General features: G+C 39.9%; 1 protein-coding gene across 1 annotated transcript; it reads right to left on the bottom strand.

Annotated features, from left to right (window-relative positions):
• Positions 1-3,838: 3,838 nt before the first annotated feature.
• LOC126412269 (alpha-crystallin A chain-like) lies at positions 3,839-15,099 on the bottom strand. Its single transcript, XM_050081776.1, has 4 exons — positions 14,938-15,099; positions 14,596-14,814; positions 4,248-4,469; positions 3,839-4,159 (listed from the first exon to the last, which is right to left on the bottom strand). The coding sequence occupies exons 2-4, from the start codon at positions 14,812-14,814 to the stop codon at positions 4,031-4,033; spliced, it is 570 nt and encodes a 189-aa protein (XP_049937733.1). The 5' UTR covers positions 14,938-15,099; the 3' UTR covers positions 3,839-4,030.
• Positions 15,100-16,513: the final 1,414 nt, after the last annotated feature.

Below are 16,513 nucleotides of genomic sequence, written 5' to 3' on the forward strand. Positions count from 1 at the left end.
AAATAGAGCAAGTGGTCTTTGAAGCCCCATGTCTATGAGTACACAGAATACAAATCCCCCAGCATGTGTTGTAGGCTTTCTCCAAATCAAACACAGGTACAGTCTGGTATTTCCACAGAGAACTTTCTAAGACATGTGTTAACAAAGTGACGAGATGGTCAACTGTGGAATGGCACTCACTAAATCCAAATCGTCCAGTGGTTAGTAGATGGCAAGACTATCAATATACCAGCTGGTCATGAATCTCACTATCCATCATCTTGCAAACAGCTGGTGAGAGAAATGGGGCAGTAGCTATGAGGAAGGTGTTTGTCCTTAACCTGACTTGGGTACGAGGGTGGTTAGAACAGTTCTCAGAACACAATAGAAAAATAGTATTTACATCATTGAATCTAATCTACAAGGAGACTACATTGTCTCTTTGTAGATTAATGCACTTGGTCCAATGATGTTCCAGTGCCTTGATACCATGTTGAAAATCAGTTTCCTCCGGGCCTGCAAAATAGGTGTCAACTCCAGCTATCAATTCTTTGTTTGAAGTGAATCTTCATCCACAAAGAAAAATTTTTAGTTTTGGGAAGATATGGAAGTCTGAGTCATATTAGGTGAATAACACAGGTGTGGCAACAATTCATACCTTAGTTTGTGTAATTTTGCCATGACGACAGCATGTGTGTGGATGCGCAGTGTTTTGATGGAAAAGTACTTTCTTCCTTGCTAATCTTGCCCTTTTTTCTTTATCTTCTGTTGCAATTTATCCAGGTGGTTAGCATAGTATTCCCCAGTAATTGTTTGCCCAGTGGTGAGATAATCTACAAACAGAATCCTCTTCGCATCCCAGAACACTGATGCCATGTCCTTTCCCACTGAAGGAATCTTCTTTGCTTTCTTTGGTGGCAGAGAATCAGCATGTTTCCACTGCTTTGTTTTGTGTCTAGTGTATAGTAGTGACCTGTGGTCACAAACAAGCACAAAAAAATTTTGTTCATTTCTCCTAAACCGGCCCAAAGATTGTTCCGATATGCCCATTCTCATGGGTTTTTGATCCAATGTAAGGCACCCATCTTGCAGATAACTTTTCTATATCAATTCTTTGGTTAAAATGTGATATACCCTTTCAGATGACATCTGGCAAACATCAATTCCACACACTTTCAGTTGGTGATCCTCAATGACCATTTTGCACACTTTTGCAATGATTTCTGGAGTAGTGACACGTCTGTGCCGACCACTGCGTGGATCATCCAAGCTCTCCCAACCAAATTTAAATTCATTTGTCCACTTGGCAAGAGCTGGATAGGAAGGAGCAGTCCCCCAATGTATTCTGGAAATCAGCATGAATGTCCTTTGCCTTCATACCTTTATGAAGTACTTAATCACTGCTCGAATCTCGATTTTTCCATCTCCACAAATCACTATGCAGGAACAAGAGAGCCACATCACCGCCACAGCTCTCTTCGTAGTGCACTGACGTGGCACATGTTTACAGGCAATTGTCCAACAAATACCATGCGAACAATTCGTTGCGATAGCGCTGACCTCTCATGGTGATTCCGAGAACATTTCAAACCACCCTCGTATGTTTATGATAGTGGCTTCGTGCCAGCATCTGGGGAACATGCCATCTACTGAAATGTGATTGTGCATATGAAGGAGAAAGAACTTGCCCACAATAGACATGTGCTGTAACATCTGAATGTTATTCATCCAGCCATCTTGGAAGATCAGGATGAGGTGAGAGCACGGTCAAGCTCCCTCGCAGCAAAGGCAGCATTGTAGCACTCATGATTCTGAGGGGAAAAAGATACCATCCAGGCCTCCACTTGTCTCCAACAGAGGAAGGCAGGCTTATAGTTGAATGGGCTCCAAAACCACCACAAAATAGTGGCCCAAGGTGTTTGAGATAGCAATGGGGTCCACAATGACATCTGCTACAATCAGGTCAGAAATCGGGGAAACAACCTTTGTCTCGGGGCCGACAGAGGTTGCCCCCACATGACGAAGGGAGTGCAACTGTTTAAAGCACTAGTAAAGGAAATCCAGATAGTTTTTATACTATCTGAAAGAATGCAACAACACTGCGCACACAACTGTTTATAACAAACAGTTCACCATTGTAGGATGATGGTTAAAAATGCGGATGGTACATCTCCGCACACTAATCTTACCACAGCATGCGTCAGTTCACCAGGTGACCAGGATGCAGCTCAGTAAAGTAGAAGTTTGAGATACTGAACATTCTGCGGCAGGTAGGGGTTAAGCCTCCAGTTGGCCTTTAAATGCTGCTAGTTGGGTTTACAGGCAGGTGGGGGGTGGGGGGGGGGGGCGGGGGGGGTTGTGGCAGTCAGCAAACTGACAATGCATGGGAAATGATCACTCAAGTGAATGTCAGAGGGAACAGACCACTCTGACAAGCAGGGATGCCCAAATCTGACTCTGAAAGGAACGTGGGTGCTCCAGTGTTAAGACAAATGAGGTAGGGTTGATTGAGGTCAGCCAAGAGGGAATCTCCAACAGGTTCTCGAAGAGAACCAAAGGAGATATTTGCACAATAAAAATTAAGTAAATACATAAATAATTAAGGCAAGGGAGGTTACCAACAGACCAGCACTACTTCCCACGAATCTAATGCCATCCCGAGACGGGAAGAGGTGTGTAGGATGCTGCAATTAAAGAAGCAGCCACAATTCTTCCTTGTTTTATCTACTGCCACAAACTTTCCAGTGGAGAAGCATAACAAAGAATGGGGAAGAGCGAACAAACTAAGGGCAATCACCTTGGCAGCTGCCAAGTGTAGACTTCCAAGACTCACTGCTACACAGCACAGAGGCTGTAGGATTCTGTTCCAAGAAATCTATAGAGCCATTGGCATTTTCCTTGTCTCTGCCTGTGGACTCCAAAGAGGATCTCCAAATCAGGGAAGACGACCGACTGCCTTTGTTCATTTTCATAGAGCAGATGAACACTAAGATGTTTGTTGGCTGGAGGGATGTAAAGCCTGTACTCGTGGGAGTGTTGCACTTGATTTCGGTGCACGGGGTGAAAATTAGGTGGCTTTCTGTGCAACTGTAGGAGAAGACATGGATGCTACCACAATATTGGGTGACTTCCCAACTGCGGTACTGAATCTGAGGTCTCAAGTTTGCATAGCCAGGGCCTTCGTAGAACAAGGTATAGCCAGAATGATACTTTAAGTGCTAGATGGTAAAATGCACAGCCTTCAACTACCCAAAAACTTGCTAGCAAACGGGGAAGGAACTTTTTCCTTCGCCCAATCACAGATAAAAATGATGAGCTGGCACCGCCATCATTACAACTTATGCAGTGGGAAGGAGGATGCAGGCAATTGCTGTCATGAGCATCTCTAACACAACAACACAACACATTTGACCATGTTTTGACAGGCCACGTGAGTGGTTATAATATTGGCACTGGTAGCAACACATCAGGTTTGGAATGTATGGTTGGATCTTGCTGACTTCATAGCCTGACAATCTTCGATGGAAGTACTAGTCGATCAAATGTGAGGAAAACACACACACACACACACACACACACACACACACACACACACACACACACACACTTTTACAGTTCCACATTTATCAAGGTATACTTTATTTCAACATGTGGAACTGAAATTTTCAGCAGATTAAAATAAATCTGCAACAACTTCCACCACCGTTTGATGTTTTCATGAACACATTGCCTTTAAAAACTTGCTGCTCGTACTGTATCCTGACAATTTTCTGTCTTTTATTCAGCACAAATGTTATTCTCGAATTTTCACTGTCCGAAGTTCCTTTTTGTGTGGGGAGAGCATTAAAAATCATGAAGAATCCATTCAACATAAGATTTATTATAATTTAACTACATATCAGTCTTAACATAAGCATTTGCCCTTAACTACAAATCAGTCTTAAACACAAGCAGCTATGCTGCACAAAAATCAAAAATTATTTGATAACGAATATTAAGCAAGTACAGAAACTTTAACACCAAGTAATTTTATGTCATGTATTGACACAAATTATTGCTCCATATTTTCTTGTTTCTCGTTATCTCCAGCTTCCTTGGGAGGTGCACTCTGTGCAGCAGCTGGTTGATTTGTGTGTACAATGGGAACAATACGCTCCTTTGATTCTGAAGGTGGCAATGCCTGAAAGAATTGTAAGATATTAGTAGAATATTGTCACCTTTTCAATTCTTACTTTATGAAAATTTTAGAATACTTTATCCACACTTACCTTCTTTGGTGCCGTTATTGTAAGCACACCATCAGATGACAGTTTTGAAACCACTTGCTCAAGCTCTACATCATCTGGTAACTTATAACGCCGGGTAAACTGACGAGAAATATAACCATGTTCATCCTTTCGCTCATCATGTTTTCCCTCAACAACAATGAAGTCATCCATCATCTTAACAGATATCTCGTCAGGTTTGAATTGCTGTACATCAAGACTGACCTAAAAAAAAAATTTTTAAACCAAGTTTCCCATTTTAAACATGATGCAATCATGACATTTATTTTAAGGCAATAACATTTCCTAACAAATTTTTATTGTCTTGTTATGTCTTGTTAAACATTTTCATTTTACCTGAGTGGTACATGTTCTTACCCAATTATGAACTTTATACTGCTTCACATCATTTCCAGAAACGATTCTTAGGATTCTCTTAGCTACCATTACCTTAAAAACCAGCAGCAAAATTCAAAGGATTGCGAAAAAATAAGAGGCAATCAATTTGCTGTAAGCTGTGTATGATGCACACAAACCCTTAATGCTCCAATTTAACTATTTCTACCTGTCACAATCTTACGTGTGTGCTGCGTGGAGTGCTGCTGCAAGTCAAATCAAGGAAGGGGAATAACTCTAAAGCTGATGAAGTCTGTTCCACGACATGGATATGGATCAACCATCAACTACAGGTTAGTAGTGTTACTGTTATTTGCTTACTGATCAGATTTCTTTCCTCGCTGTTACATCTTACAAGGGAACCTCCCCATCGCACCCCCCTCAGATTTAGTTATAAGTTGGCACAGTGGATAGACCTTGAAAAACTGAACACAGATCAATTGAGAAAACAGGAAGAAGTTGTGTGGAACTATGAAAAAAATTAGTAAAATATACAAACTGAGTAGTCCATGCGAAGATAGGCAACATCAAGGACAATGGAACTGAAGGAGCACCATGGTCCCGTGGTTAGCGAGACCATCTGCGGAACGAGAGGTCCTAGGTTCAAGTCTTCCCTCGAGTGAAAATTTTAATTTTTTATTTTCAGTCTATGTGACAAACTCTTATGTCTTCATCAATTTTTTGGGGGGTGATTATCACATGCACAAGAAGACCTAAATCGGGCAAGGTAGAAGAATCTTTTTACCCATTTGCTAAGTGTACAAGTTAGGTGGGTCGACAACATATTCCTGTCATGTGACGCACATGCCGTCACCAGTGTCGTATAGAATATATCATATGTGTTTTCCTGTGGAGGAATCGGTTGATCTATGACCTTGCAATGAAATGTTTTCAGTTCCCATTGGAGAGGCACGTCCTTTCGTCTACTAATCGCACGGTTTTGCGGTGCGGTCGCAAAACAGACACTAAACTTATTACAGTGATCAGAGACGTCAATTAACGAAGGGACAGATCATAACTTTGCGAAAATAAGCTTTTCACTCAAGGGAAGACTTGAACCAAGGACCTCTCGTTCCGCAGCTACTCATGCTAACCACAGGACCACGGCGCTCCTGAGCCCACAGTTTCCTTGATGTTGCCTATGTTGCACATGGACTACTCAGTTTGTCTATTTTACTAATTTTTTTCTTAGTTCCACACAACTTCTTCCCGTTTTCTCGATTGATCTGTGTTCAGTTTTTCAAGGCGTATCTACTGTGCCAACTTATAACTAAATCTGAGGGGCGTGCGATGGGAAGGTTCCCTTGTTAGAAGCTTACAACAGAAAATAATTAACGATAGTATTTGATAGCCTCTTTTGGGGGAGGAGGTGGCAGCAGAAACAGCAGCAACTGCAATTCATATTGCTTAACATTTTGAACTTTTCTTCAAAATTTATTCAACAAATTAATTACCAGCAACAATTACACTACTTGGGTAATGTTCACGTAGTAGACCAGGCGAGTTCAGTTAATTTCCTTGTGATACCTGGATTTTGTAACTGTTTTACTTCACTGTCTTCCTACAGCTTGGGAGCCTGGCTATTACGTGGTATTTATCCCAGGGCACCAATAATGACTACATCAATTTTAACCTACTGACAACACTCAGATCAAGTGGTTTTAGATAGCCCCTCACAGGGGACTATCACCCATCTGACCAGATTTCCAGGTCATGATGTAGCCTGGGAATTGTGTTACAAAATACTGCTATGTGTGTCCACGCACAGCATGGCACCATCCTGTTGGAACCATACACCTCCCACACCCATTTCATTGATATGTGGACTTATCTGTCAGGAGGCACTGAAACTGCTTGTTCAGTTAAAATTATTCCTTCAGTTAAATTATTCTAGCTCCTAATACGTAGTTTACCTCTAACTGTTACCTGCTGTTAATGTAGGGTCAATGGAAGTGGTCCGAGGGGAAAAGGAGGGGCGGGGGGGGGGGGGGGGGGGGTGTAATCACAGCTCCAATTGTGTATATTCTGCCAATTTTCAAATAAGTGAGCCTCATCACTCAAGGAAAATAAGTCACCAGGCATGAAAACAAGGATTGTGCATGCACTTTCTCAACCAACAAAATTGCATTAAGTTCCTGCACCAGTCAATTTGCAGGTATTTTAGTTCATGAAGGTCTCACTCACAGGATGAGTACACAATCAACAGCAGCTGCAAATTTCAAAGCAGAGTAGCGAGTGGATTATAAAACGAAGCCCACAGTTTTCTTCACATCACCAGTTTACCTGAAGTTTTTTTGAACACTAATGCTGGCTAGGAACAAACATAGGGCACAATATTAAAACAGATACAGAATGCAAACGGCATGGCGACAATTGAGCGACCGTTCATGTATATTCCACTTCTGCCCACTTCATGTTGCCAACTAAGTTGAGCTATAACTATACCCCACCTTCAAATTGCCTACCTCCACTCTCTTCTGAGCAAATTTTGCTCCCTGGTGCCAATTTCAAATAAATCAGTCTCTCTGTACCATTCTGTCCATACGCATTAAGGAATTTTGTTGCAAGGAATTCCAGAGAATTCTGCCAATTTTCTAGCCATAAGTTTGTCCTTAGCACCAGCTTTGCAGTTTGGCAATATTCTTTAAAACTTCTTAATGCTGTTTCTGTAATTTTATTATTTCACCCTACACTAAGACTTAAAATGCTTTTAGTACTGTACCTTCATATTAATGTGCTTTATTTCATTAAATTCCCTCTAACCACTAAAGTGTTAGTGCCAAGGAGTGTTTAACAATAAGCAACAAGGGCTACATGTCAAACAATCTTATTTACACTGATATGCTTCGACAAAAACTGACTCACCTCCTAAAAGAAGTGGAAATGTTTTCTAGAAATTTAACTTATTTGGTGTGAATAAATAACAGAGAATGAAGTAACTAACAAGAAGATATCCCAGCAATACAATCTAATTTTGAAGCTATTTATACAGTGATGTAGGCTCTAGTGGGCCCTCATTTGCAATTAACTGAGGAAAGAAAAATTCGAATTTGTGTGTGACACTCAGTAGCATTAAAGTTATGTCCAGTCTGGTTGCATGTTGGAATGGGTAGGATAACTTAACACACATAAGGTTGTCAGTACCAAATCAAGCCAGGTGCACAATTTTTTTTTTAATTGTTATTGAAGTCACTTCAATAGTAATTTTTATTGAACTCTTTGCTCAAGTGCAATTTTAAGTATTGATTTCGATTTAATTTCTTTTGTTTTAACACCCTGTGTTCTGTCCACATAGTTACACTCATATCTATTTCTCATTTTTCTTGAATTTAGTTTTACTTATAAAAGTATTTTGTTCATAGTGCAACAGTTATTTAGGTTCTGTTATGCATGTATTACAATTACCACGCAAAAAATTGCACATCTAGTAAAAAACTAGATTTTTCACAACACTGCATAAACACAGTTCTTTTTTTTAACAGAGATTGGAATCCTCAACTAATTCAGTATTATAGATAAATGTAATTATATTTATTTTCACAAAAATTCCAACTGGAAAAAAAGAAAAGAAAAAAGAAAAAATGACAAAGAAAAGTGAAACAAATTAAAAAGTTCAGTGATTAAAATGATGTGACAAGGGAATAGAAATAAATTACAATTAAACTAATTAATAGAATAAAAGTGAAGTAATTTTGATAACTATTCTAAATAGTTGAGCACCTGACAAGGGTTGAACTGACAAGTTCATGCACAGGAAGCTGTGATGAACACACTGGACTGAGCACTATGTGACTTAACATCTGAGGTCATCAGTCCCCTAGAACTTAGAACTACTTAAACCTAACTAACCTAAGGACATCACACACATCCATGCCCAAGGCAGGATTCGAACCTGCAATTGTAGCAGCAGTGTGGTTCCAGACTGAAGTGCTTAGAACCGCTCGGCCACAGCGGCTGGCCAACCACACTGGGTAATGGAAGGATTTTGTGCGTGTTTAAGTGCCACAAAATTCTGACTCTTGTCAATTACTTGCAAACGAGGGCTGCCCCAGGTGAATGGCTGCAGTCTGCCACCCCTTGGACCTTAATTTACGTCACTGTGTAGATAGTTTGGAAAAGTCTTATTACACCACTGGGGACCTCTCCTTGTATGGGCAAGAGAGCCAAGCTACTGGGTGCAATACGACTAACAAATGTAAGTACAACTATGAACGAGCATGACACCTACAATTATCTCAACCTCCAAGGAAGAAGGCTGTTTCACAAAACCATAAAATATGTGATTAAATTGGCAGAATCTCCTCAATTCTGAAACAAAGTAAATGGAGAAAACAGCATTAACCCAATTTCAATTATAGTGTTAACACTTTTGGCCTCATTGCCTAGACAAGGAAAGGCCTTACAGAAACACAGTAGAATATATAAGAAAGGCACACAAATTATGGTAACAATAATAAAGACAGTTTTTGAAAGACTACTTTATGTGAGGATGGAGGCAGGAATCCAACATATTGGAACAGCTGCAGGAAAAGTTACTTTGCAATCTGAAGTATTATTTCCCCAAGTCACTCATCAATCCATACATCTTTTCTGCAATTTTTTGTGAACATTTGCACATGCTCTGCATGAGCACAGGTAAACTTTCACTATCATTACTTCAAGGGATATAGTCATTTGACCCCATAGTGCAACTATCAGTGCACTTGTGGGTTTTTGTCAACTTTCAGACAATACCGCCAGTAATCTTTCCTCAGAAGAAAATAAACTGGGCCATTTTTTTAGTTTGTGCTCTTAAAATTATGAGTTATTTGCATTTGGAGAAAAAAAAACTTTAAAAATTTGAAATTTAGCTTTTTATTGACTCCAGAAGTACTTGAGGGGTACACCTGAAACCTTGGCATTTAAGAACTTGCCAATACAAGATCTTCAAATATGAAATTTCATTCTACCACTTTAGAATAGTTTGGAAATTTAAGGTAAAGTTGATTTCTCTAAAAATGCTGGAAAGGCCACAGTCTAAATCAGAAAGTGCTTTGTTTTTCCAATGCAAGCATACAAGGTAAGAAACTGTTTGTGCATTGTGAATAGGCCATTATTCCAGTAGTACTCTAATTTAGAGATCTTTTGATATGTCTTACAGTTATTTAGTATTCCCCGGAATGGCAATCTAAAGCCTTCATGCCTAGAAAGCGAGACAATCCTAATTAAAAAAAACTTGTCTTTTCAAGACTCATTACCGTGTTTATGCTATACCTACAGAATCAAACTGGTTATGAACTTCATAATTTAACCAATTAGGAAGGCAGTTATGGTACAAATTGTAACACCTGTTGCATACAATGTATAAATAGCCTGGAGGCTTTATACCAGACTGCTACATTGAGTAAATTTTGTAGAAGTTCACAGCAGTCTTACGAACTTGTTTTGAATGTAAGTTATGGAAAGTTATTAATATACACTCCTGGAAATTGAAATAAGAACACCGTGAATTCGTTGTCCCAGGAAGGGGAAACTTTATTGACACATTCCTGGGGTCAGATACATCACATGATCACACTGACAGAACCACAGGCACATAGACACAGGCAACAGAGCATGCACAATGTCGGCACTAGTACAGTGTATATCCACCTTTCGCAGCAATGCAGGCTGCTATTCTCCCATGGAGACGATCGTAGAGATGCTGGACGTAGTCCTGTGGAACGGCTTGCTATGCCATTTCCACCTGGCGCCTCAGTTGGACCAGCGTTCGTGCTGGACGTGCAGACCGCGTGAGACGAAGCTTCATCCAGTCCCAAACATGCTCAATGGGGGACAGATCCGGAGATCTTGCTGGCCAGGGTAGTTGACTTACACCTTCTAGAGCACGTTGGGTGGCACAGGATACATGCGGACGTGCATTGTCCTGTTGGAAGAGCAAGTTCCCTTGCCGGTCTAGGAATGGTAGAACGATGGGTTCGATGACGGTTTGGATGTACCGTGCACTATTCAGTGTCCCCTCGACGATCACCAGTGGTGTACGGCCAGTGTAGGAAATCGCTCCCCACACCATGATGCCGGGTGTTGGCCCTGTGTGCCTCGGTCGTATGCAGTCCTGATTGTGGCGCTCACCTGCACGGCGCCAAACACGCATACGACCATCATTGGCACCAAAGCAGAAGCGACTCTCATCGCTGAAGACGACACGTCTCCATTCGTCCCTCCATTCACGCCTGTCGCGACACCACTGGAGGCGGGCTGCACGATGTTGGGGCGTGAGCGGAAGACGGCCTAACGGTGTGCGGGACCGTAGCCCAGCTTCATGGAGACGGTTGCGAATGGTCCTCGCTGATACCCCAGGAGCAACAGTGTCCCTAATTTGCTGGGAAATGGCGGTGCGGTCCCCTACGGCACTGCGTAGGATCCTACGGTATTGGCGTGCATCCGTGCGTCGCTGCGGTCCGGTCCCAGGTCGACGGGCACGTGCACATTCCGCCGACCACTGGCGACAACATCGATGTACTGTGGAGACCTCACGCCCCACGTGTTGAGCAATTCGGCGGTACGTCCACCCGGCCTCCCGCATGCCCACTATACGCCCTCGCTCAAAGTCCGTCAACTGCACATATGGTTCACGTCCACGCTGTCGCGGCATGCTACCAGTGTTAAAGACTGCGATGGAGCTCCGTATGTCACGGCAAACTGGCTGACACTGACGGCGGCGATGCACAAATGCTGCGCAGCTAGCGCCATTCGACGGCCAACACCGCGGTTCCTGGTGTGTCCGCTGTGCCGTGCGTGTGATCATTGCTTGTACAGCCCTCTCGCAGTGTCCGGAGCAAGTATGGTGGGTCTGACACACCGGTGTCAATGTGTTCTTTTTTCCATTTCCAGGAGTGTATATTATGTAATGCTACTGAAGTGCTAGTTTAATTCTGGTTTAAGGTATAGCATACTCTGTTTGCTATTAATGTGGAACAGTGCACACATGAAAATTTTACGTGTGTTGATATGATCATCAATCGTGGCTTCGTTTCTGCTGGTTCCTTTTAAAGTGAGAATGCCAGCATCACTATTGGTGGTACACCCAACACTTGGGTAACAGCAGCCACAGGTTAATTTTTTTTACTACAGGTTCCAATGCCTGACGAGGTTTTCTTCCACAAAAATCCCATTTTTTGTAACTGTCAGAGGCCAAAGTGAGAAGAGGTCTCTTAAAATCCTAAGCTTATGTTTACATTAAGCTACTTTAATTTCTTCTTTTACAGGTTTCATTAAATTGTTGTAATATAATGTCATGAGGGAAACTATACTGCTGGCCAGATTTCACTGATGTACCGAGCCCTGGGGCACCCCATAATTAACTTTTTAATATTCAAAATGGTACACACTTCCCTCCTGAGCAATATGTACTCTTGTTTCCTTTGAGTTAACTATGACTAACCACTTGTAGGAAATACCACGGACACCATAATTACACAGTTTTAACAGCAATGGGTTATGATTTATAAGATCGAATGCTTTGGAAAGCAGAACTAAATTTTATATTCTAAGATCTTGTAATGGTCTTGCGTAAGACCTGATCAACTACAATTTATTGATACTAGCTAAGTGGTCAAACTTTTTCTTATGTGGGACATTCGTGACTTCAGTTTTACTAAAACCTTAATACTAGCCAAACTTCCTTTAGGAAACTTGCGTTTGATGGGCAATGTCTCTAATGGCAGTGTGGTCAGCAACACCCTACTCTCTGGGGTAGCATCAAGTTTTTCAGCATGATAAAATATCCTGAGAATCAAAACCTAAAAAAAAAATTTTGAAAGAACATTACTGCAGTTTAATATAAAAAAGATGTACTGACAAGATTGATCAGACTCAGACCATTATTGACAACAATAATTCAAGTAGTGAATGTTAAGCAAAAGTTCTGGAAATAGCAATCCAACTATCATAGTTTAATGTTTTTGTATACAAAAAGCAAAGTGAGGTGTCAGGAGTCTAAGTTAAAAAAACAGTTTTTAAAATAATTCTGAAGAAAATTTGAAAATGCACAGCACATTTGAGAAGTAAAATGCATTTGCCAACACTCTAAAGCACGATTTTCATAGTCTCCAAAATGGCTTGTCACAAGCAAGTTCACAGTAAGCAATAGATCCTCAAGAAAATAATTAGATATTATTTAACCCAGGACTCAAGTGAACTAACAGAGCACGGAGAAAGAAACAGCAGAAGTGCAGGCAATCAAGAGAGGTAAAACCCAGTTTGATAGAGCCACAGCAAATTCTAATCATGAAATTAAAAATGGTCTAGGACATAAATACAGATTTAGCCAGAAGAGTTTAAACAACAGGTTTTAACAACAGATTTTAAAGTCAATGAGAACTCTGAACAATAGTGACAAAGTTAACAAAAATATAATGAACAACTTTAGTTATTGTTCAAAATTTAAAAGAAAAAACATCAGGGGTTAAACATCTTAGGAGCAACCATCCCACTCAATGTTCCTGGAACAAATAAAGAACTTAACATAATTCAGAAATTATGAATTCACGAAATCAGGAGTTGAAAAATCGATCTTCTCTAATAAAGCATGTGACTAAAGAAATAATTTAATCTCTTTTGGATGGATGGAGAGAAATAATCCAAATAACTAGAGACTAGTATCTAGCTAGTTTATATTAGAAGTGTTTGTGTGTAATAAGTTTAGCACATTCTTACAGAATTTTAGACTTACAGTACAACATGGTTTCCAGAAAGGGAATCTACTCAAACCAGTATATCAAGCCAAAGAGTGTTATAGACGCATTAGACAAAAACTATCTGCTATGTTTCTGCACGATCTTGTCTGATGCCTTTTGACAATCAGCCATACAGCACTGAGAAATGTGAAATATGGCATACAGCAACATACAATGCAATAGATAAAATGCCCTAAAGTAGTATGTGATAACATAACCTGGACACAGGTCTGTAATAGGTGATTTTAAGGAACACCACAACGATCTGTACAAGTCAAATATCTATTAAACTTATTTGTAAACAATATTAAATTCAGAGAGAACTATGAACGGCTGTATGCTGATGACACCACAGTGAATGAGAAACATTGGTCATGAGAAGAGAGTCGAGTTCACATATATGCATAGACTAAACAAGATGGGAAGAAACTACTTCTACAAAATTTTTGGGGATTATAGTTGACTAGCTTCAATGGGAACATATAGACAATGCTTGTTAGGACCACCTACAAACAATGTTTCATGCAGAACTGCCTTCAACGACCTTAAAAAAAAAAGTTTCTAGAGTAGAAAAAATATGTAAATAATGAGGAATATTGTTATAACTAGTATGTAGTGTAATCATACTGAAAATATTCAATTTATGTAAATAACATATGTTTTACACTTAATATGTAGGCTAAATATTTTAAGGTATTGCAATAAGTTGACCTATCATATATTAGGAGTGCACAAACTGCAAACAGTCAAATGAGAAAACATGTGGGCTACGAGATTCGTTGTGGACGACTTTTTAGTCTTCACTGATTCTTTGTGAAGGCGTCTTTACCACTATTAATAGATGCTTGCTTGGCGAAGTTACTGGAATTTCTTTTGCGATGGACGCGGCGCGAGGGGGAGGGGCGGTATGCATTGTTCTGTTAGCTGTTAGAAGTACCCTACCCCTTACTGTCAGCTGCGCAACAGATAAGGTGTTCATTCTCCGAGAAATTTCCTTTAACTTACGAGAGGTTAAAATTATTACACACCTTGAACTGGTAAACCCCGCCGCCGCCAAAGTAATTTCATTAAATGGTAGCTTTCCATTCATAATAAGAAAGGACGGGGCGGGGGCACAAGGGGAAAAGGGAGAAGGATCTAGAAATTTTAGCGTTTAGGAAGTTCCTCACCCCACAGCCCCTTTTTGAAGCATAAAACGAACCACTTTTTTTGACAACGTAAATAATTTTAACACTTACCTCAAACCCTTCCTTCTTGTTTTTGATGTTGGAAGTACCACTTCGGCTAGTAGGCTGATGGCGCCAAGGTCTATAATAGCCAGATAGCAATGGTACAGAAGTAATACGAGGAGCTATGAGATCGTCCGCAAGCATTCCCAGACCGAAATTCTGATCGAATAGGGAAGCTGGCTGGTTTAGCTCTTCAAGGAGTCTGACAACCATAGGTAGAGTCGCCATCTATACCGGAATAACAAAAACATCAATACTTTAAAATTGTTTTACAATTTTGTAACAAATACAAGACAGAACAACTTGCAACTACACTCCAAAAATTGATAGTATACACACGTTTCCTCTTACCTTTTCTGTTTGTAGCAACAACTGCTTTGAATGAAAAGGCAACAAATTAACCAGCGTAACTCGACGATAGCAGTAGCGAGCGGTACACGACACAATCTCTCAGAGGCCGCTGGGCGCTGGCGTTTATATAGGCGAACTTCCCGCGTCGAGAACTTTCGTGACTCTCCTGGCTCTAATCGATAATCAACATGTAGCGAATGTTTCTAGCACAGAATTTCAAACCAATGTATACAGAGTATTGTAACAAATGCAAGCTGTGTTCGTAATTTCATATAACAGAGAACCAAAAATTGTTTGTTATTTCTGATTTTTTTTTCAAAATTAATGACACGATAAGTACATACCTTCTACTGCGAAACTACTTTGACTGATACTAAATAATAATCAATTGCTATTAATTTTATAAATACATATAAAATACAATGGCAAAATAAAAATGATTGTACGACACGAAAATTAATGTGTCTATTTGCGATTTGATTGCTGGAAAATGTATGTAATTTTTCTAAAGGTGGGCTATTAAAAGTTGGAAAGCAGATCGCGCAAGATAAAAACCATACTACTTATTGTTCCTATAGATCACAAACTCTTAGAAAATGAAAAATTACAAAGTTAAAATGTCTGCAAAGAGGTAAATCGAATAACAGCCCCAGTAAACTCAAATGACAGTTACAAAATATAAAGTAACGAAATACCGTAGAGAGAGAGATTTTTGACCGTGCTTTTTAACAACTGAGATTCATTCGTACGGTATTGAGAGTAGGCTTACTATTGGCGTATAAACTATTTTACGCAAATGCGTGTGTAAATATTTAAAAATAATAAATAAGCAGAAGAGAGCGGTTGTAATAAAAAAACTGAAACTAATATGATGTAAATAGCATAAGGGACACAGAAATATTTCGGAGTCCCAGTCGCGGACGTAACTGGCGACTATCAGTTGCTTATTATACAAATACTTACAATAACTTATGAATATGGTCGTTGTTTGACGCGTATGCCTTGCTCGTCCAGAAATGCCGCAGGGTTACAGTTCATTCGTTTACAATATATTAGTACCTTTGCAATCGAGAAACATAAATATCTTAATAAATTAGGGTCCCAGTACCACTTAATGCACTGCTTAAAGCTGTCACTTTCTGTTGTGACATCCTTTCCATGAAAAATAACTAATAATTGATTAAAAATGCCCTTACAGTGATACCTATTTAGGCCTAGTGTGGTTTTCACAAATGAGCAGCATCTATATTTGGGATTAGTCCTTTCATTTGACTGTTGTACTAAAAAAGCACTGGGCAGTTTTTACTCTTTTGTTTATTACTTCTGTTACCAGTTGTTGTCATCAGCTACCAAAACACAAAAACTTATCCTGTTCAGCTTCATGTGAATGAAGCAGTTGAACACATATTGGCTGTAAATATTCGTAACTGCATATCTAGCAAAGATAAGTTTGCAGTTGTCAAATTATTTTTTTTTTCCTAGATGTAATTATTCTCACTAGTTCCTTCTGTAGCAACAATATGTTCTCACATTCTGCAGAGCGATCTCATAGCAGAATATGATAGCAGACGTTGCT

Source organism: Schistocerca serialis, chromosome 7, assembly GCF_023864345.2.
Source record: "Schistocerca serialis cubense isolate TAMUIC-IGC-003099 chromosome 7, iqSchSeri2.2, whole genome shotgun sequence".
Lineage (NCBI taxonomy): Eukaryota > Metazoa > Arthropoda > Insecta > Orthoptera > Acrididae > Schistocerca > Schistocerca serialis.